Source organism: Atractosteus spatula, chromosome 9 (assembly GCF_055471065.1).
Source record: "Atractosteus spatula isolate fAtrSpa1 chromosome 9, fAtrSpa1.hap1, whole genome shotgun sequence".
NCBI lineage: Eukaryota > Metazoa > Chordata > Actinopteri > Semionotiformes > Lepisosteidae > Atractosteus > Atractosteus spatula.
In genome coordinates this window covers 28163320-28187150 of record NC_142714.1, presented here as the reverse complement: position 1 = coordinate 28187150, position 23831 = coordinate 28163320, and the positions used below count along the sequence as shown (strand labels likewise).

The 23831-nt window shown below is 36.5% G+C and overlaps 1 protein-coding gene and 1 pseudogene across 1 annotated transcript in view; both read right to left on the bottom strand.

Moving 5' to 3' along the window:
• Positions 1–10289, bottom strand: part of LOC148828485 (SPARC-related modular calcium-binding protein 1-like) — a 155725-nt gene extending 145436 nt beyond the window's left edge. Inside the window, exon 1 of the mRNA XM_088926038.1 lies at positions 10087–10289. Coding sequence (XP_088782164.1) covers positions 10087–10289 — 203 coding nt within the window. The remainder of the gene's footprint in view (positions 1–10086) is intronic.
• A 6461-nt stretch (positions 10290–16750) lies between these two features.
• LOC148828484 (uncharacterized) lies at positions 16751–17907 on the bottom strand (annotated as a pseudogene).
• Between the last annotated feature and the right edge of the window lie 5924 nt (positions 17908–23831).

Below are 23831 nucleotides of genomic sequence, written 5' to 3'. Positions count from 1 at the left end.
TCTGAACATTTCATCTGTATGACAACATGCAGATTCTTCAGCAGTGGTATTAGCAAACCACCGAAGACAGTAGTTCTACAGTTGACTGAATTGTTTGTCATGTGACACAGAAACTCTAATCTGTTCCAATTAAGCCCTCATAGACAGTTCTGTTGTAATACCAGTCTTACAAAACAACAGAAGCTGCCAGCAGTTGCATACCAGGAATGTGCAATAGGAATGTCTGAAAATACAGACTTGCCAATATTGTTTTTCACCGCTATGAACCACCTTCAAGAATTGTGATGATACCATCTTACCCTTAATGCTATGAATGTATTATTTATATTTTAATTGTTAAACAATAACATTTTGTATACTTTAAATCTGCAAACAGACAAGAGTAAATTAAATTGAGAATTTTTTCCCACCCTGTGAACTAGGCTTATAATCTGTGGAATTTTTTAAGAGCATTTGGATTTCATTTTAAAGGAGGCAAAAACAGCTTCTAGACTTTCAACAGACTTTCAGTATTTCAAACTTTTTTTTGTCAAATTATGAGTCCATAATATGAAAATATGTCTGTTACATTCCAGTGTGTGTTCTGTGTGTGTTTTTTCTCTTATGTCCACACTGCTGACCCTTGATTGTTCTCCCTTCCCCATTGGCCCACCATTACACCATACTTTCAGTATCATCAATCAGCCCTCAGCCAATCAGAACTCATTTTATTCACTATATAACATGGAGGCTTTCAGGAAGAAGAGGCCTTTCATTTGACTTTGGTCCCGTTTGGTTTTGGTTATCGCTTCGCTTCGCTTCTGGTTATTGCTTCGGCTTCGTTTGTTGGTTTGTTTTGCTTTGTGTGTGTGTATTTTCGTATAGCTTCGGCTTTGTTGTTTTGTTGGTTTTTTTTGTTAGTTTCTTTGTACTTTCGTTTGTTTGTGTGTTCATCCTTGTTTTGCCATTACCTTGCCCTAAAGTGTTACATGTTCAACTTTTGTGTTCTTTTGTACCCTGCTCTTGTTGATTACTCTTGTTTTCCCTTATTAGTATTCCTGGTTCACTTGTGTTTTTGTGTGAACTTCTGTATATAAGGTTAGTTTAGGTTGTTGGGTACACTTTACACACTTAGTTGATTTTGTATTAGTACACTAGTTTAGTATGGGTGAGTGCCATTTGTCTTTTATGGTTTTGGGTAGTCAGTGCAGGTTAGCTAGGGTGTTGAAGATGCCGAAGACCGTGTGTTTTGGGTTTTCTTTTGTAATCAGATTAGCTTTCCCTCACTGTCCTAGCCAGCTCCATTTTGTTTGTTATTTTCTTTCCTTTGGCACCACTCTAGTTCCTTACCCTTGTTATCACACTTCCTAGTCCCTCACCAAAACCCCCCTGCTTCCAAAAGAATTATCCTAAATGTTACACCCCTTTACCCCTAGACACTTGGGGTCGTAACAATGTCCAATATGATATCATATGTGACAAGAATTTTCCTTATGTTCTTTATGTTCTCTTTATTATGTTCAAAGACATAATGATCGTAAGGGAGAAAGTTTAATATTTTAAGTTTACAAAATAATTACTACTATGTATTTACAGTATTCTGAAATCATGTGAGCCATTCTACTGTGTGACTTGAGAGTTGTAAGTAAAGAATATTTATACAATTAACATATTTTAGTCTTTTGATCTTCCTTATTTTTCCTGACATTTTTCTTCACTCACCCGTAAAGGTATTTACCCTATTTTAATTCAAGTTTTGATTAAAATATTAACTTTAATAATGTGTTGCATGTTTGACATAGAATGTAAATGTAAATTACTAACTTATAAAACTGACAATTCATCTACAGTTACGTACAATTTGGGTACAGAAATACGTATGTGTTGAAACTGGATTGAATTTCATGGTTGTTGCAAGAATGCTGTCACTGAATGTGACAGCTAATTTCAAATTGAATGTAACTTTGTAAGTTCATGTTGTTATTACTCTACATTTTAAATCCTCAAAACGTAGCAAAAGTATAAAACAATTATCATCATTATTTATTTGTGTTGATACAAACAGTAATGATAACAATTAATGCAAATATAATGGTTTACATTACAGGACTATTGTTTATGAAAGTGATTTAGTAGATAAAAACATGGTTACAGTTGAAGTATTAAAGATGTATAAAATGAAATTAACTTTGCTGTCTTGTATTTACATTTAAAAACAGTGCTGCTTATGTTGAAAAACAAAGCAAACTTTATTTTAAAAGTAAATGTTTTATTTTATTTCTTATTTTAATATGTATTTACTATTTAATATTCATTTGTATAGCCTGGCTTGCATTTTACTGTTAATACCGCATGATACCGCAAGTAAAATAATAGTATCCGGAATTTCCGGAATTGGAGTTAATAAAGCTCAACGTCTCATGTACAGCGTTTGAGCTGTCGCCATCAAAGTCTTTACCAAAGATATTACTAATAGTATTAATAATGAATGACCTTGGACAAGCTGTAAACTCATAGTATTACCCTGGTCCACATTCTTTGTAACCGTCTTTGTAAACGAAAAGATTTTATTTTATCATTGACCGTCTTTGTAAATGAAAAGACTTACTTTTTTAATTAACAAAAAGTAACACCACAGAATTTCGTTGATCCAATCGCGCATTTGTTTCCAATCATACAAAGTAATTCTTGAGAATCTCCGATTCACCATGCCTTTCACATGCTCATAAACGATATTAATTTAGGAACATAAACATATTACTGTGTGCAAACTGTACTGTATATGTATATGTATATTTAATGTCTTTACTGTGCACGTTTTAGTATTGAATATTTATATACAATTTTACCACTGAAGGGAAATTTTAGTAGCATAAAAAGAATAGGAGCATAACACATGTGAAGGTCATAAACGATATTAATTTTGGACCATAAACATACAGTATTATGTAAACTGTATATGGCTGGTCTCAGTATTTTTAAGAAAAAATACACACCAGTATTCTATTTCTCCCTAACATTTTAAGCATTAAAGTCTTACATGTGAAATAGCGTGTATACAGTACTCTGTGAGAAAAGTGGTAGTTTTAAGCTTTTCTGCGAAGACGCTCGATACTGGAGTAAAAAAGCATACTTTTAGAATTTGATTAACAGGGTCGGCTGTTCAAATCCAGTTAGCGCCACGAATTTTCTTTTAACAAACATTTCTTTGAAAAAATAAAATAGCAATATTATGGACAATTAATTGACTTTTTTATATTTCTAAATATCACAACATGTTCGAATCTAAGTCATTTTTTAATAACAACGAATACTTATCACCGTCTTTCCCTCTGAATCACTCCAGAAGCAGGAACCTATATCGTGTGGGGATCCCTTTAGATCTCCCTTCAGATTTAAAAGGTTAATAATATCTTCGGTGTCGCATCTTCCCAGTTTAGCTGATCTTTTGCTGCCTACGCATGCTTACACAGCTCCCTGGGTAAACTATCATACTTGACTGAGAAAGCTTTAGAGAACTTAACATTTTTATTATCAACAAATTGTAAATACGATGTTTACATTGGCGTTATTAATTTTTCACTTGAGTGTATGGAGGAGTGTCAGCTGTCAATGAGAGCAGACCCCACCTCTTAGGCTGGGCACATTATTTTTTTAATTTTTAAAAAAGAAATTAAAAAATAGATATAATGATATAAACATTTACTGCAATGTTTTGGCTGTGAATCCTTCTTCACGTGTGAGGGTGAAACGCTTGAAGTTTGTAATGTAGGGTGCTTTGGAAAGGTTAAACTTTAATGCAGGAAAAATGTATTTCCCAGAAGCTACAGTATACTGATTCATATGGAATGTGTTTTCTTTCTTCTTTTTTTTTAGCATGGAATAAACCTATTACTTAATTCTTATGGAAGCCTGTTTCCGCCAGGGAGTAAAAAAAAAACACACACCCTTTTTCACTGACCAAAAGTAATGCCACACTCTCTTGTTTAAAGCACAACGTCTCTTCCCGTTAAAAGGAGGAGACACTTTACACTTTAACTCTTCAGTTCACAGAGAAATTTCACCAGAGCCTCTTCTCTTCTTGTGTCTAATTTTTAGTTTACCAGGATTCAAGCAGAATTTCAGATGAAAGGCAGTGACCTCAATCAAGCCCAAATCATAGTTGAAACCGTTCAGAGCCTACATTGCATTTTAGCATTTCATTTTCAGTCGAAACGTTGCGTTTTCTCTGTTCTCTTTTAAGCATGTGTACGATGCTGTAATACAGCTTAAAATAATTAAAAGTCTAAACAGTACGAACTTGAATTCTTATCTCTATTAATGTAACTATCAAGTGGTATTGAATAAATACAGCTTTTCAGTATACAGTAGATTACACTTTTCTAAAATGTATTTAAAAAAACTCCCATCTTCTTTAAAACACAATACGCCAGTAAATGTGTTTGACGCATTAGCAGGTTAAAGCGATTCCATTGAGGAGCCGGGCGTGAGAATTGTTTCGTTCCTTGATTTTCTGATCTGCAAGGCCCTTTGGCTACAGCGAATGTGAATTCTGTCTGGCATTGCCAGATTTTGAAAAAATAAAAGTATTTTAATCAAGATGGGGGCAAGGGAGTCTTATCTATGACACTCTCCCTTATAAAATTGACGTGAAACAAAACAAAAACTAAAAATAAGATACAATCTACAGACATTCACAACAGCGACTGTCAGAAGACAGTCCCAGGGCCCCATTGCAGCAAGGCAGCAATACTAACCACTGCACCACCATGCCACCCCTAATCCACTATTGTCTAATTATCCAACCTTTTCCTGCGTGTGATTGATAGCAGTTTTCACAGAGATAAATAACACTTTTTTAAATAACAAGCATTTTTTAAATTACTTCTGTTTCAGAACAGCCCAATGAAAAATGCAAGCTGAACTTCTAAGAAGGTGTTCACTATATTTAAATAGAATTAAATGCAACAGAAAACTGTTTGAGATCTAAATACTGTACGTGTAAAAACTAAAGGTCCTGTAAGCAGGATTGCTCACATAAAAGTGCTTTTGCAGATCATTCTAGCAGTAAACAACAACCAGGTTTACCCACACAACCCAAAGCAGTCACTATAAAGATAAAGATTTTTCCAAATGCTACTCAGCTGGCAATTTTTTTCACAGGTGAAAACCAATGACACGAAATGTGCTCTCTCTCTTAAGACTCCTTAGGCTTGAACAAAGAAAATCTCCCTTCTTTTTAAGTTTGGGCCACAATAACTGCTTTTACATCTGAAAACGATATTCACATGGAATCAACAACACATTGTTTCTGTTCCTGAGATACTAATTGTAGCAATAGGTATGGAGTGTAAGGTCTGTAAAGGTGTGGTGCAGTGTACTGTATATACTGAACCTGAATAAAACCAACTGAAGGAAACAAAGAAAATGAAAAAAAGGCACTGCACCACAATGCTTGCCAGCTACAGTACTATATATACAGATATTACTCTATGCCTATAACCATTATAGCTATACATCATCTTCAAGAGGTGAGAAAGGTCAGGGCAGTGCAACACTGAGACTTGGCAGAATTAATCTGTAATAGTCTGGAAAGCAGCAGGGTACTGATCCATCGTCTAATCTGTGTCTGGGTTACCTTTTGTAGCGAGTTCAATAACAGGGGCCCAGTGGTGGTGATGTAATTAATAAATCTTTAATAACCAGTGAACTCCAGGAAACACTCAATGTCCTTTTTGAACTTTGGAGGACAGTGGCTTCTTGAAATGTTAAGCATCATCAGGGCTTAATGTAGAGACAACCAGCTGAGATTCCCCTGTGAGGTGGGGTCTTGCCCAAAGAGATTCACAGATCAAGAGAAATGCTTCAGGGAAGTCTTCTAGATCCCCTGGGAGATGATCAACCCTGCTTATGCTCTGTTCCCACACCCAAGCTGCTTGCCATTTCTACTGAGTTGTGTATTTCCAGCATTCTGCAATTCACTTCCAGTGTCGCACCCCAAGAGTTATCAGGTAACCTACAGGTAACCCTTTCTCATGTCATTATGTTTTTGAACATTCATGAAAAAGTTGCCAGCTGTTGATATGTGACCTAAAAACATCCATATGGCTTTATTTATGGGTTGCAATTTAAAAAAAAGTCAAAAACCACACTCAAAATGCAAGAGTGCCTTTAGCGCTTTCTGGCAAGAGGAGACACCCAAATTGTAACAAAACCAACTAAAATAACAAGCTTATAAACTAAACACTAAAATTAAAACTTGTCATTTTCTAGGGTTCAAGGCAGTGTGTTTCTCTCAGTTATTGTTTTTTTTCACTTAACATGACGGTGTGTTCTTGAAGAGGTTGGTAGAAAAAGATAGAATAGAAGATAGAAAGGTAGAAAAAGATAAAGAATAATACAGATGGAGGTGCAGTGTTACTGAGTTAAGGAGAGCTGACAAGCATCTCCTGCTGCAGCTCTGCCTAATCAATATCCTAGAAAGACACTGTCCTGTCCCTGACTTATTTCACAAAAACTCTCAATCTTAACTTAATTAATACAAAAATTAATTTATTCAGTTGGAATTAGCAAGCTCTCATAATGAGAGTAAACAGCCATCTGAGGATAGTAAATTAAGTGCATGTGCATGCAAAACCTATGTAATCTATCTACTTCCTTTACTTATTACAATGGAGAGGACCAGAGTCCCTTATCATAAAATGGGATTTCTAACCTTTACCAATTCTGAATACTGTAAGTTTTTATTAGAACTTATTAGTCCTACTGTACCATTATAGAAAAACACATATTGAAAATTTGGTTTCAAAAGTCCTCATATCAATGATGCCTATACTGTTTTCCTCTACAGTATGTTAATCTCTCATTCTGTCCATCAAAAACCTGTTTATATGTGACCTTTCAGAACACTTATCTGTTTTCTTCCTAGCACAATTTATGAGCACTCAGTGATTAAATTCATTCTCATTACATTATCATTCTCATTGTGCATAACAAGGAAGATTAATAAACATAAGGTTGTTTAATGACAATCTATTGTATATCTCATGGCTAAATAGCCAAGTCTAGCCAAAAGACAAAACATCAACTTTATTTAAACTTCAACGAAAGTATTAATGGTATAACCATACTTTTAAACATAAAGCAAGGTTTATTAGCAGATGAAATACAAAAACAAAAGCTGTGTTTCAATGAAATTCACTGCCTGACTGAGGGACCTTACGGAGATGGGTGCATTTATTCTGAAATCATGTAAACCAATATTGTTACACACAGACAGAAGCCACTAAACTAATCGGTATTTTTGTGCACCTGAATTAAATTAGTTTTGACAAGCAAAAGGCTTGGAATACTTCTGCAATCTTGACTTTCCTATTTTTTCTTTTCTGTTAATTACCTATTTACAGCTGCCTTTTTATTTTTTGCTTTGAATGTGTGGAGTAAGTTGTGTATGTACAAATATTAATTGCTACTTCAAAGCCATGACTGCAAGCTTTAAAGTACCATAATGTGAAAACAAGGTCTGAATAATTTTGTAAGAAACTAGATGATTTGTCAGTATTATCAACTTTGGCAAAATTAATTTCAGTCTTGTGAAATGAATAATGGAATAGATGAAAGGTGAACGCTGTTCTGTATTCTCACGTTGCAGTGGTTCATCAGTATCTTTTATTCTAAATTTTTATGTACATAAGAGGTGGTAAATAAGAGGAGGCTATTTGGCTCACTTGGCAGTTAGTAGTTACTTAAAATACAAGATTCACATACATTTCTAGTGCCTTAACATACTATATACTATATCCAAAACAAAACATTTTTAGACTCACTGATTTAATTCACTCTTGACAAATTTGCTTGTTATAGCAATGCTCACATTGGCTTAATATGGAATGTATGGTCTAAATGAAATGTATTCTTTGATTAACAGACAAACATTATTTTAGCTAATTTATATTTTGGTGCTATAGAGGTGCTATATTTCAGAGCACCTCTGACATTAGAGGTGCTCGCCTGTGCGGTGACGGCACCGCATTTCCCTCTGAATAGCTACTAAATAGGCAGTGAAAACATTTGTCTGTCTTTCCGTGAGGGGAAGGGGGACTGTCTTTGATTGGAAGGCACTCCTATTCTACTCTGAGACTGCCCGTGGTCTTTTCACTGATAAACTTGTTTTAACAAAAACTACAGTATGCTTAAGTATGCTTAAGAGTTGTTAGACTGGTTTTTATTTATTTTTTGGCACAGCCAGCAGGCTGTCGAGTGGTCACCACGCAGGCGGGCACCTCTAATGTCAGGCGTAAGCATTTAATATATTTAGATCTTTGAATTAATATCGTTATTGGTTTCTTTAGCATCACAATATTTTCCAATAATACTCTTCTTGTGTCTAATTTTTAATCAAGCAGGATTTGAGCTACAGACCATAAAAACCACACTTTCTGACCATGCTCGAATATTCTTCCGTCCATATCTTTGGAGGGGAAACACAGAAAGCCTTCAAACCAATGCATTTTGAAGACCACGACTTGTGAAAATGTTCACAGCCTCCACATAAAACTATCAGTGAGCTAATTCTCTTTTTTTAAACTTCTGGTTTTTCATTGATGCGTAATCACGCACTAACTGGAACGCGGGGGGACCGCTGCCCCCCCCTTTAAAAACCCTGTAGCATTACAATATCATTATATCTAATTTTTTATTTCTTTATAAAAATTTTAAAAATCATTTGCGCAGCCTAAGAGGGGGGGTCTGCTCTCATTAACAGCTGACACTCCTCCATACACTCAAGTGAAAAATTAATAACGCCAATGTAAACGTCGTATTTACAATTTGTTGATAATAAAAATGTTAAGTTCTCTAAAGCTTTCTCAGTCAAGTATGATAGTTTACCCAAGGAGCTCTGTAAGCATGCGTAGGCAGCAAAAGATCAGCTAAACTGGAAAGATGCGACACCGAAGATATTATTAACCTTTTAAATCTGAAGGGAGATCTAAAGGGATCCCCACACGATATAGGTTCCTGCTTCTGGAGTGATTCAGAGGGAAAGACGGTGATAAGTATTCGTTGTTATTAAAAAATGACTTAGATTCGAACATGTTGTGATATTTAGAAATATAAAAAAGTCAATTAATTGTCCATAATATTGCTATTTTATTTTTTCAAAGAAATGCTTGTTAAAAGAAAATTCGTGGCGCTAACTGGATTTGAACAGCCGACCTCTCGCTTATAAGTCAGGCACGTAGACCATCACACCACTAGCACAGTCACATGATGAGTGGTGAAACAGCCCTACACATTGTTTGTGTACAGTGTATACAGTACTACTGTTTGTGTTGCAGTACATGAATATAATTATATCGTTTTTAATTTCTTTAGATACGCGATTCCATATTATATTCCCTATTAATCAAATTCTAAAAGTATGCTTGTTTACTCCGGTATTGAGCATATTCGCAGAAAAGCTTAAAACTACCACTTTTCTCACAGAGTACTGTATACGCATGTTATTTCACATGTTAGTTAAAGACTTTGATGCTTAAAATGTTTAGGGAGAAATGGAATACTGGTGTGTATTTTTTCTTTAAAGTACCGAGACCAGCCATATACTGTAATACTGTATGTTTATGTTCCAAAATTAATATCGTCTATGGCCTTCACACGCGTTATGCTCCTATTCTTTTTATGCTCAGCTACTAAGATTTCCCTTCAGTGGTCAAATTCCATATAAATATTCAATACTAAAACGGGCACAGTAAAGACATTTAAATCTTTCTACAACCGACCAACGCACCACGAGTGCCCCTGTCGGTCAACCAATCACGTACCGCGGTATTGCGCGTCTTTGCACGTCACGATGTCTGTGCCGTGCACTTTGAATGGCTGCATCTGTATGTATATATGGTCTGGATCAGAGATCAAATCAGTATGCATGTTACTGAGGACAAACATGATACAGTAGAATCACAAACTCCAGAATAACTGGCAAAGCAGTAATGAATGCCTTGGAATTCTGAAAACTGCACCTGATAGCTTAAGAAGTACACCTGAATGTGAAGTTAGTTCTATTTTAAAAGGCAATACGATCCAAGAGGAAGTGGAGAGACTCACCGTGTAGATGTTCCAGGGATGGGACGTCCAGTATCCACCAAGACACACCAGCAGTAACCTGTGGACTGGTGGCATTGGACAGGCTTGTAGAGACCTCCTGGACCACACTCGGGGATGAAAATGGCTTCTCGTGGGTTCTGTCGTGTCTCATCCAGGGCAGTCTGTCTCTCATGCTCACAAGAAGGAATTTTCTCTAAAATCATGAAAATAATACAGAAATATGTGGCAAAAGTGAAATTCTAGACAATATATAGTTGAACAATATGGAGCTGATTCAAAGTGATAGATTTAGTTAGTTAGCCCTGAAACTAGGAACATAACATTCCTTAAATTAACACATTTTTTTAAGAAAGTCAAAGATACTTTATATTTTTTAAGTTTTTTATGCTTACATGTCCTCTTTTACTTACAGTAGATGATTAAATTAAAAAAAGAATGAAACAGAAGTCTGCACGTTAAACTGGAAGACAGCCCTGACCATGAACATAAAGCATCAATATAGAACTGGTAATACCTGTTATTAAATTTATTAATTGTTGCTTGTTGTTTTTTTATTAGTTGTTAATTAATTGTTGATTGTTGCTTGTTTTTATTGTCTTGATTATGTCTTCTTCTTCTACTAAGCATTCCATCAAAAGTAATTAGTAAAATGACTTTTTAATACTGATTCTGAGAAAACAAAGCACAGAAGAAGTGGCAGAGAGCAAATTGTCACTTCAAAGAAACCCACATACAAATTAGTTCCCAGTGTTAATGCAGCAGTCCAGGAGATGAATCAGGTAACAATCAATATGTCCTTAAAGGCACTTGTCCAAAATGCATAGTTCTTAAAGAGTCTTGAGTGATGTTTCCCTATGTCACATAGACCTTTTAAAAGGCATATACAGTATTAAACACAAACACAGCTAGTGGCTAACCTTTATCTCTTTCAAAGCATTGGCTCAAAAGTTTTAAACATCACTACACAAATATAAAGAAAGTATATACAACTTTGGTAATACAGAATACCAAGCATGGCGGAGAGCTTGTGGCAAGAAAGCCTATAAAGTGCTTTGAGTGGAGTGTCCAGAAAAGCGCTATATAATTGTAAGGAATTATTTTTATTAAAAGGTAATGTGTTTTTTTGTCCTATTGAAAGGAACTTCTGAGCTACAATTGCTCCTGAGATCTAGCGCCTTATTTTTCAGGTCATCACATGACTGTCTACAAGGAACTTTACTGGTAGGATAACAGGATGACAACACTTGCAATTTGCCTTTTCAGTCTTTGTAGAATGGATGTTTTCCATTTGAATAACAGTATTTTTGTGCTTTTGTGTGAATATTAAAATTAAATCTGTTTTCTTAATTCAAAGTGCAAATATGACAGACAAGGAAAAATGGTTTATTATGGAATGGATTATTAGGAGTCTTCTTATAGCATTTCTCAAAGGTGGAAGAGATGTTCAAGGGACACATTTTCAATTGATGTTTGTAACATGGAAAATGGAAAATTAATCTGTCAATAAAACGACTATTAGGACAGCTAGGGAGCAATAAGCAGATAGCTCTTTTCAAACATGCACATGTCCTCTCCTGGAGTGACTGCCTGTGTGGACTTTATATGTATCACCTGTTCTCTCTCCCACCTCCTTGCAACTTGTTATGAGTGATTGTGTGTTGTGCCCCAAATCAGGACATTAACTTAATTCAATGCAATGAATTGTATATATCTTACGCATTTAAAAGAAATGATTTTTGTTACATATCTGATGCTTACCTAATACAAATGGAGATGCATAATACTGTTGAACACTCCCTGTGACCTACAGATCCAGCCATTCAGAATACACACTGGATAATATGCATGATTTTGGAACACTACCAATCTTGTAAGCAAAGGAAAGCATGATAGATAACAAAAAAATATTTAAGGACTGTTCTAGGTTAAATTGAGAAAAATACACTGAGCATCTCTGTGTTTTGGTTCCATGCGTATGAAAAAAAAACTTCTTTTAACTTCTGAGACAGACTCCTGGCAGACTTCTTTTTAAGAGGATACAGGGAAAAATTTCTGCAACAGCGCCACATTCGCCAACAGAACAATTGATAGAAAATGAATACCTCACAAAAATCAAGTATTACTGTATGTCACGGCTGAAAGGAATAGACGCCAAGGGTACTGACGCCAGCTCCGATAGATCACCACAAGGCCTTGGCAGTCAAGAAAATGCCTGAGAATTTAAAATCTATGTTAGACTCTGCTGTTAAAGTTGTGAATTGTATCAGGGCTTGACCAATTAATTTATGTCTGTTCAGTGTACTTTGTAATGAACTGTGCAGCGAAGTGCAGATTTTGCTACATACTGAAGTGAGATAGTAATCAAGGGGCAAAGTGCTCACAAGGCTCTTTGAACTGCACTCCAAGGTACAGATATTTTTGCATGACCAGCAATCTCCCTTGCCAAGTCTATTTGTTGATCCAGTGTGGCTGGTAAAATTAGCCTACCTGGCTTATATATTCTCATGTTTGAATGGGCTGAATATGGGACTGCAGCGGATCTCTTTAACAATTTTTGACGTGTCTGACAAGATCGCTGCTATGGAGAAAAAGCTGCAGAATTTTAATAATAAAATCAACACAAGTAATATCTCTGCTTTCCCAACTTTGGAGAACCATCTGCACACATGTGGCAGTTGATGCTGCTGTTCGTGATGTGATTGCAGTGCACTTCTTGTCATTGAAAGAACAGTTCTCAGAGTATTTTTCCAGTTGAGGCCACACCAGAGTGGATCAGTAACCCTTTTACTGTTGATGTCATAGGAATGCGCAAGGATTTGACTTGTACTGAACAAGAGAAGTTGCTCGAGTTATCATCTGATGAGACTTTGATGTCAAATTGAAACGACTGGATTTCTTTGGATTTCTAGATCCAAAGACAGAGTGAATACCCAGCCCTCTCATTAAAGGCTGTGTGGGTTTTGATGCCTTTTGCCACTACCTACCTTTATGAGAAAGGCTTTTCTGCTCTCACTGCAACAAAATGGATGCACAGCCAGATCTGCATTTGAAGCTCACTGCCCTCATCCTTGACATTGCAAGGCTTTGCTCAACTAAACAGGCTCACCCCTCTCACTGAAATGGTAAGTTCTCAGTGCTATTTTTATGTGTGTGAGTGTGTGTGTGTTCGCGCGAGCCCTCATGTTTGTCATTGAGATTTTCTTTGGTTCCTATGAGAAGATGACTTGTAGATGGTACTGTACTTGGATGGTTTGTTTTGATCAGGGGTGGTACTTGGTCCAAAATGTTCGAGAAAATACCTGGTTTCAAATCCCAGTCAAGGCAGAACCCCCTGGGACAATCTTTCCAATTACAGAATTTTAGTTGTTAGTATAGACTTTTATTCATTTTATACTATATATAAAAAATTAGTTTATTATTATAGCTTGTTGTGAATGTACGTCTTTCAGGTTTACATCTACATTTGTCTTAATGCAAAATGCAAATTTCAGCAACAAGTAAACAGGACACAATTTTACTTTAAATTTTGATGATAAAAATATATATCACACATACAGAAGAAGTATATAGGGAAATCAACCACTACACATGGAATAAACTCTAATTGTTCCTTTGCAGCCTACACATGCTGACGCAGCTACCTACTTGTATATATAGTATATTTATATGGTATATGATCATACTGCAGTTCACTGATGTGTACGCTACTCATTCCATATAATGTATCTGTGAATATGATTTAATGTGTTCCGCATCTGTGAAACATTAGGAGACGAAAAAGCTCTGCTTAAAAAATCCTGAATGGTAGAAAAAAGTCCTGTGTATGATTTGTTTTCATCATAGTACTACATAGCCTAAAAGTGTGGCTTAACAATATGTAATACAAACTATACCACGAATAAAGAAAAATGCATGTTCAGTTTATTGTTACCCCGGCAATCACATTGCACAGCAAACATACATAATAATCTCAATATTAGGCGACAAACAGTAGAAAAAGTTTCGAAATTATAAAAGAATCATACCTTTGTTGAGTTTGCACGAGAGAAAGGGGTACCTTTTAGCTTTAGCTAATTTTGACAAACTTAAACAGCTAATTTTGCTTAAAGAATTTAAAATCGGTCTGCCTTACTACATAGCAGCTTATTTCAATGAGCACTTCCAACACCAACTGTGATGTCTGATCTAAACTTAAGTTCTGCTTTTTTCACGGGTTTGTTCTGCAAAATATTTTATTTTAGTGAAACTCCTAGATCCTGACTGAATTGGCTATTTTTCTCATTGAACTGAAACAGAAAAAGATGACATTTTGTAGTTAATCTTTTTGGAATTATTATAAAACTACTAACATCGACACAGATGCTGCTGTGGTTCGTAGCCTTTCATTAATAAGTTTTACAAATGCACTGAACTCTGTGACTGCACCCTTTTGACTGAATTTCTAACACCTTTGTCAGTCTGGGTTGGGGCTGACCATGTCTCCCTTTCTAAATTTAACATCTGATATTTCCCCGGTACTATAATGAGATTGTGAATGTAAAGTGAATATTTAAATTATTTAAATCAGGAGAAAGGAAGTTTTTTTTATTATTTGTGGCTTCTGCATTTCATAGCACCCTTTGCAATGACTGAATAGTTAACGCTTCCAAATTGCTTTGTCAGTCTGTTTGGGGGATAGTGGGCCATCACCTTGATATAGTATCTGATGCTCCTCATGTTCTTAAAGTGCGGATCATAATCGCAAGCACCAATGGTTTAAGAAAAAATTGACTTAAAAGGAGCATCTCACTTTAGCGTTTTACATCACCAAAACCACAAAACCTTTCAGAAAACCTTTTATCAATCGAAAAAGGTTCAACTAGAGCTTCACAAAACCATTTTCAGAACCAAAAAAAACTTTCATTTAATCAAACAAAGCCTGTGCTTGGCTTAGTCGCAAGCGACCAAGGTATAAATCAATATTTACTTTTGAGTCCTGCGTCATATTTAATCATTTTTTACCAACAAAACCACAAAACCTTTACAAAAACTGTTATCAATCGAAAAAGGACAACCGGAGCTTTAAAAAAAACGTGCTTTTTTTTTTTAAACCAAGACAATCAATCACAAAGACACTTTTTATCTGATGATGCACTTCCAAACTTCCAAAGTGCAACGATAAGGTAATCAATAAGCCAGCAAAACAAGACTGCAAAAGCAAAAACCAGCAAAAAATATATACCCAACGTTTTTACTTTATTCTGAAGCACAATATATATATCCACAAAAGGCTAGACTGACCCACCTGGAGACCTGGAGGAAACTAAACATTATTGGCTTTGGAATAGATATTTGAAAGAGGACCGCCAGAAATAAGGTGATCTAATTGGTAAAGAACACTGTCATTCATTGTATTTTCAGCCATTCAGAGGAAGGAAACTGAGGTTTTTTCAATGCCTAACAGCAGAAAAAGGCTCTCTAGCAGTATCTAAAGGTTTTTATAACAATTGCAATGGTTTTTATTGTTATTGCTTTCAATATTTTTAATGATTTATTTCTTATATGCGAGAAATTTCATTCCAGGTCCAGTCTTTACAAAACATTATGTAGATTTTTTTCAAATTGATCAATTTGTCCCACATTTTTACCCAAGCTAGTATGAAGGCACCTAGGACAAGGCCTACAAGTATTTTCAACTACTGTATCTGACAGGCCTAGAATTGAACATTCTGACCTCTGAAGATCAAAACAAAATTTCCTGCTGTTTTGGGTTTTTTTTTTTGTTCATATGGTTGTCTGCTGAGTGGACACATTAAGAAATAAAAGAACTCAAAGCCAAGGGGGATAGCTTCAATTTAAGACCTGAACCAGGCTCCTGCTATGTTCTAGTGCAGAGATATAACACAAAGTTTAAGGGGAGGAAATTCCAGGCGGACATTGGTTAAAATGGTCTCTGGCAGTAATAGGTGCTTAAGTGATCGTGAATATAACGTGAATATTTAATATACTGTGATATATAAAATTTATAAAAATGTAAATGTAAATGTTATAACATTTAAAATTAACGTCATTTTATTTACATTTGGTTTCATTTGCCATTGCACTTCACAGTTGTATCACAGAGTATCACAAAGAAATGGTTGTAAACTGCTCCAAAGCCTTCTCCAACAAAAACAGAGAGTGCAAACTTAATTGCAGTCTTCCCCCACACATCCTCCCACCACTGCGATTAGGCAACAAACAATTAATGTTTCAGTGGACTTTTTAATATCACTTTGTTATTCTAGAATACAATTATAAAAGATATATATATGATTTCTTTTTAAGTCTTGTTTTTACTACATTGACAATATTCACTAACTTGTTGACGTACATTCATTATGAATATTATTAATTATATCTTTCATATTGCATTTAAATTGGAACCTTTTTACAAGTAACAATAGGTTTATTCCATACTGAAAACAGAAGAAAGAAAACACAACATTTCGGCTGTGGAGCATTCCTCAGGTGTGAGAAAGACAGGGCAGTAAGCAAAGGTAATGTAGCATAGGAGAACAAAAGCTGGAAGAGAGGAGGAGTGAAAGATGGGAGCAGGGGACAGACAGAGTGGCCAATCAGGTAGTGTGAAGACAGGATAGGTAAAGAGAGGTGTGAAATGAAACCTACAATGAATAGAGAGAATTTAGAAGAAAATTAGTCTGTTGTTGAGAGAAGGGGAAAGGTGTGATCCTAGCTGCAGGATAATTTTAGTTTCTGTAGTCTTTCTGATGTTGGAGTTAGGAAAACCAGCTTTGAGAACACAGAGAGAGAGATTAGTGTGATCATGGCCATCAGAGGTGAAATGAGAAACAACAGGCTTGAAGAAATCTTTAATCTTCACAGCCCTAACATGTTCTCTGAAGCGGACTCTGAGTATCCTTCCTGTTTCCCCAATGTAAATGTCCGGGCATTTGCTGCAAGAGATATAGTAAATCAGGTTGCTGGAGGTACAAGATGTCATCTGAGTGATCCGGAATTGTCCTGAGGTCCCTTAAATGAGTGTGGTGTTAGATATGTACTTGCAGGTGATACAGAGAGTTCTGTTGCAAGAGAAAGTGCCTGGTGTGGATGGTTGCTGAGGGTGGTCAAGGGAGCTGTGAACAAGAAGGTTAAGCAGATTAGGTGGTCGGCAATCTGAGATGATGGGATGGTCAGAAAAGAGGGCCCCAATGGAGGGATCATCCTGTAGGATGGAAAAGTTGTCGTTAATAGTCCTGGGGATAGAAAGTGTGTTGAGGTGGTAGGGAAGCAACAAAGGAATGTGGTTGTTACGCTGGGAGTTCCTGCTCGAGTTGTTGGTCCGAGGGGTGTTTTTGGTTCAGGCAAGGGCCCTGTCAATAACACTGCTAGGGTATCCTCTGTTGATGAAAAAGGAATACATTTTGCGGGCTTGGTTCTGGAAATCCATGTCATCACTGCAGAGTCGTCATAGCTGAAGGAACTGTGAAAAAGGGAGAGAGTTTTTAGTGTGTTTGGGGTGAAATGAGCTATACAGGAGATAGTTGTGTTAATCAGTGGGTTTGTAATAGATCGAAGTAAAGAGTCGGGGGTAGTTAATGGAGAAGTTGATGTCTAGAAATGAAAGACTAGTGGAAGATATGTTAACTGTATATTTGAGTGATGGGTGGAAGTTGGTGAAGTTATGCAGAAAGTGCTCAAGCTGGTAGTTGGAGCATGTGGCGGCACCGATGTACCCAGCCTGGTGCCCATGGCGACTCCACTAACCTGTTGGCAAAATAGGTTATTGAATGAGAATGCATTCAGTGTGAGAACAAAATCAGTAAGGCGTTTGTCCAGCATGTGCTTGAGGGTTGTAAGTACGTCATTATGGGGAATGACGGTGTAAAGAGGTGTGATGTCCACAGTAAAAATGTAGCATTTGGGGCCTGAAATTGGAAATCATTAAAAGGTTGGAGTGTGGTTGGTGTCCTTGATGTATGAGGGAAGACCTTCAACCAGCGGTCTCTAAAGGCTGTTGAGAAAGGCCGAGATGTATGTAGTCAGACAGTTGTATGCTGATACAATGTGTGTTCAGGGGTGTCTGGTTTGTGGATTTTGGGGAGGAGGTAAAATTGAGATACAGATGCAGCCATTCAAAATGCACGGTACAAACCCGCAGTAGGGTAAACTACCCTCAAGCCACCGCAGGGCACCGCGGTAAGGGATTGGCTGGCCAAAATGACCGACAGGGGCACTCATGGTGCATTGGTTGGTAGTGAAAAGATTTGATCATTTAATCTCTTTACTGTGCACATTTTAATCCGCTTAGTATTGAATATTTATATGGAATTTTACCACTAAAGGGAAATTTTAGTAGCTGAGCATAAAAAGAAGAGGAGCATAATGCATCTGAAGGTCATAAACGATATTAATTTAGGAACATAAACATTACTGTATGTAAACTGTACTGTGTATGGCTGGTCTTGGTAATTTAAAGAAAAAATACATTAGCTAGCCAATATGATAAAGAAATAAATGATTATTTTGTTTATTTCTTTTGCACATTTATTTGAACATTTCTATCGATTGTACAAGCACTTGGAAACTTTCCAATCCCTAGTTCATCAGGCATTTTCTTTTACGCTGGGGGCATTCTCCCGGTCTGGCGCCGGTCTGTGTCTTCTAGGATATAATGCCAGTGATTTTTTGTTAAATTTGAGTTTCCAATAACGCCGCAGCAAACTCTTGTTTTTATGTCCACTATAACAGACAATCTCCTTTGCTTTTAACCGAGCGTTTAATAATTTCCTAAAATGAAAATGATTTACTTTATTTCCCTCACGGGATCAATAAAAGTATCTATCATCTATCTAAACTATGGGACAGAATTCTGGGGTCTCCCTATACCAGAGATTATGGTAGGGCTTCAGAATGGTGATTGGCTGACACCATCTGACACCCCTTTGATTGGAGAAAAAAGACGTGCTGGTCTGCTATACATACTGTACCAGGAAGAGGATTTCTTTCTATTCGAAACGTGTATTTTAAAAGTTTAATTAAGAAGTAAAAACCTTACAGCATACACAGATTTCTAAACTGATCAGGAGGAAGAAAAATCACCCGTGTATTGCACATAAAAAGTGGTTATTAACTATCGAAACCTGTTTTATTTATTTTATTTTTATTTAGATTAAGAGTTCCCGTCACCCCCATTCCCATTTAAATCACAAACCCGTGTTTAATTAAATGTCTTTTAACGTAAATCGTTATCTTTGTCTTATGCATAATAATGTTCACCACTCTGTCCAGCAAATTAATAATAAACTTTATTTTATATAGCATTTTAAACGAATAAGTAATTAGATTGCTCATAAACCTAATCACTTATTCTACATAAACACAGCGTAATTGCTCTCTGAAAATGCTTTTTCTTTTTATTTAGGCTCAGATTTCAACTATAGATCATACACTAATTACTAGCAGTAAATACTGATGTTTTGCTCCCTCTTACCACAAAAATATTAAAAATAATGTATTGTAGCTGGGATGAACTTTTTTTCGAACGTGTCTCTACCTGCAGCGACTCAGATACGGAACGGTTAAAGATGGCTGTTTCAGTAACCTTAAGTATATATCTAAAGTAATAATTTAACAATATATGTAAATGTTTTAAGATATGTTTATGTTGTGAATGTCTGTAGATTGTATCTTATTTTTAGTTTTTGTTTTGTTTCAAATGGCCTTGCAGATCACATACTGTATCAAGGAACAAAACAATTATCGCGCCCGGCTCCTCAATGGAATCGCTTTAACATGCTAATGCGTTGGTGTAACACTCTGTGTCTACAGTACATTGTGAACAAACCGGTTTCACAGGTATTTTCAACCCCCAACCAATGTTGTTTCATCGGTTGTTATCCTGTAAAGCGCTTTGAGGAGCCACCTTTAAAGGCACTATATAAAATAAAGTTTATTATTATTATTATTAATATTGATCATATTTTTCCTCCCAGAACTACGTTATCCTGTAAAGCGCTTTCAGAAGCATACTGTCCAGCTTGTCAGGTGCATTCTTTTGTAAAATATTAAGCAGAGCTTTGGGCTTATTAGTGCTCCACTTACAGCAACCCAATGTAAATACATTTTGTCTCCAAATCCACCACCACTTGTATGAATCATAGCCCTGCCAAATGATGCAAATTCCGCTGCAATGGTTGTGTGCAGGAATTATTCAGTTTGGCATCTCCATGTTCAAGTAAACACTGCTCTGTGTGCAAATGCAAATGCATTTAAAAAAAGTTTTTTTAAAAAAAAGCCACCTTTAAAGGTCCTATATAAAATAAAGTTTATTATTATTATTAATATTGATGATATTCTTCTTCCCAGGACTTGTAAAATTGTTGTTGTTATTGTTGTTATCCTGTAAAGCGCTTTGACAAGCACACTGTCCAGCATATTGTATTTCATTGCACTTTGACAGATCGTCTTATAATCACTTGTTGTTAGAATATCCCCCAAGAGGATATTCCCCCCAAGAGTATATAGAGGATATCCCCCAAGAGGTATCCAGGTAACAGTGAAACGGGCGTACAGTCTGGGGAGATCGCCCATTTTCCATGTAAATAGTTGCCTGGTTCCGCACCCCTTGGTGTCTCTCTCTCTCTCTGTCTCGCTCTCTGCCAGTTTTAGTATTGAATATTTATATGGAATTTTACCACTGAAGGGAAATCTTAGTAGCTGAGCATAAAAAGAATAGGAGCATACTGTAACGCATGTGAAGGCCATAAACGATATTAATTTTGGAACATAAACATACAGTATATGGCTGGTCTCGGTACTTTAAAGAAAACATACACACCAGTATTCCATTTCTCCCTAAACATTTTAAGCATCGAAGTCTTTAACTAACGTGATACCGGAGTTAACAAGCACACTTTTAGAATTTGATTAAAAAAACTATTAATACTTTCGTTGGAGTTTAAATAAAGTTGATGTTTTATCTAGGGGCTGCTCGCTCGCCTGCGTCTGAAGAGCGGCTTCTAAGCTGTGAAAACATGTGTCTGTCTTTCCGTAGGGGGAAGGGAATCTGATCTGCAAGGCCCTTTGGCTACAAAAGTAAATAGCGCTCTCTCTCTCTTTTGATTATTACATACAATAATCAAAAATGACACAATAAACATAATAACCATAATAACGACCAACCAACAAAAACAACCATATAAACATAATACCAACCAAAAACATAGATAACAACCACAATACAAAATCAAATATTTTAAACCGTCCTCCAATTATCAATAAATCTCAATATCTTGTACGAATTATTCGTAATACAAACCAAAAATAGCCCGCAAACTCTCTCAAATTCCTCCAATTATCATAATCCCGCCCCTTATGAAAACCAAACCCTCCTCCCATCCCAGTTTATCCTCTTTATCATAAACAAAATCCACCTCAATTTTCAACATAAAGCATTACACAAAATCAATACCTCAACACTCCATACTCAACAACGATAATTCACAAACAGCCAGAACATGTAACTCCACATCCCCAAATAGACCTCATTGTCATAGCCCCGCCCCTTATGCAAAACCAACATCCCTCCCCTGTTCTCTCTCTCCGCTGGCGTTTGTAATCGTTTTTATTTTAAAATAAATTTTAGCAAAGTCATGTATTTTAAAAATCTTAAGATTTCTATATTTATGTGGTTTCATTAGTGACAAAGGCTAAACTTTCTTGGAAAAATGTCTTTTAGATAAACCATGTTTGCTATTAATTCATTTAGGGCTAGAATATGTTCATTGTCTTCCAATGAAAGAAGGGTTCCTTTCGCCGTAGTCGGGTTGACATTAGAAGCTTGCCACGCCCAGACTGTTACACCAACGCATTAGCATGTTAAAGCGATTTAATTGAGGAGCCTAGCTTTCTTAACTAGTAACTACTGTACTTACTTGGTTTTGGAGGGGGGGAGGTGTCTTTCGCTGGAAATCTCGCCCCCTTCTACTTTGAAAATACCTGAGAAACCGGTTTAATTCGTCACAGCCAGCACTCCCGCAGAGAGGGGGGTTGTACTTGCAGTGCATCGGTATACAGTAGATGGGAAAGCCAGAGCCGACCGCTACGCCGCCCACATGTTATGCTCTTAATTTCTTTAGATACGCGATTCCATATTATATTCCCTTTTAATCAAATTCTAAAATTATGCTTGTTGACTCCAGTATCACGTTAGTTAAAGACTTCGATGCTTAAAATGTTTAGGGAGAAATGGAATACTGGTGTGTATGTTTTCTTTAAAGTACAGAGATCAGCCATATACTGTATGTTTATGTTCCAAAATTAATATCGTTTATGGCCTTCACACGCGTTACAGTATGCTCCTATTCTTTTTATGCTCAGCTACTAAGATTTCCCTTCAGTGGTAAAATTCCATATAAATATTCAATACTTAAACGGGCACAGTAAAGACATTAAATATACATATACATACTGTATACAGTACAGTTTGCATACAGTAATATGTTTATGTTCCTAAATCAATCTCTTTTACGAGCATGTGAAAGGCATGGTGAATCGGAGATTCTCAAAAATTACTGTACTTTGCATGATTGGAAACAAATGCGTGATTGCGAAATGCTGTGGTGTTACCTTTACAAAGACGGTCAATGAAAAAAAGAATGTGGACCAGGGCAATACTTTGAGTTTACAGCTTGTCCAAGGTCATTCATTATTAATACTATTAGTAATATCTTCGTTAAAGACTTTGATGGCGACAGCTCAAACATGAGAGGTTGAGCTTTATTAGCTCCACCTTGCGGAAATTCCGGATACTATTATTTTACTTGCGGTACTATAGGAGAATTTACGGTAACTCGCGGTAGACTGCGTAAAGCGCACCGCAAAATAATGCGGTATCACCCGCTTGTTTTGAATGGCTGCATCTGTACCTGAGGATGTTCAATGATGAGCTGATTCGCCTCCTGGGGGAGCTCCTTACTGTTGATAAGAAGGGAGATGGTGGATACCACTTCCTTTTGGTAGTCAGTGGTAGGGGCTTTGCTTACTGCCGTCTTTCCCACACCTGAAGAAGGCTCCACAGCCGAAACGTGTTTTCTTTCTTCTCTTTTCAGCGTGGAATAAACCTATTACTTGTTCCTTTGCAGGCTACGCATGCTGACACATCTACCCACCTGAACTACTTTAACCTACATGTGCTGAGACCCCCTTTGCCTTCCTCCAAATCTTTTTCTAGATCTCTTCATCATTCCTTCTCTTCTTCCCTGGGTCACTTGCCCCCCTGTCACTAAACCAGCATTCCGTCTCTTCACAGCTATCTGTTTCAAGACCTGGCTTTCTAACCACCTTCTATTCCTTTACAGATGTCGTCGACATAATATAATTCCTATAGGATTTCGCCTGAAATTTAATACTTTTCTTTTGACTCTGAAACCACCCAGAGTAACATTCAAGAGACTTCTACTTCTAGGAAACTAATGCTTTCTACCATTTTTTCCCTCAAAGAAATTTCTACAGCTGACAGCTCCACATCATCTTCCCCTTATAACTAACTTCATAAGATTTCTCAACTCCAAACTCTACCAGTTTCTCACTACAGAGAAGGATATAAACACCCCTACCACCTCCGTGACACCTGAAGAAGGCTCCACGGCCGAAACGTTGTGTTCTCTTTCTTCTTTTTTTCAGCATGGAATAAACCTATTACTTGTTCCTATCCAGTTATTGATGTCATTAACAATATTAATCCTAAACAGAGCTGTTGGACT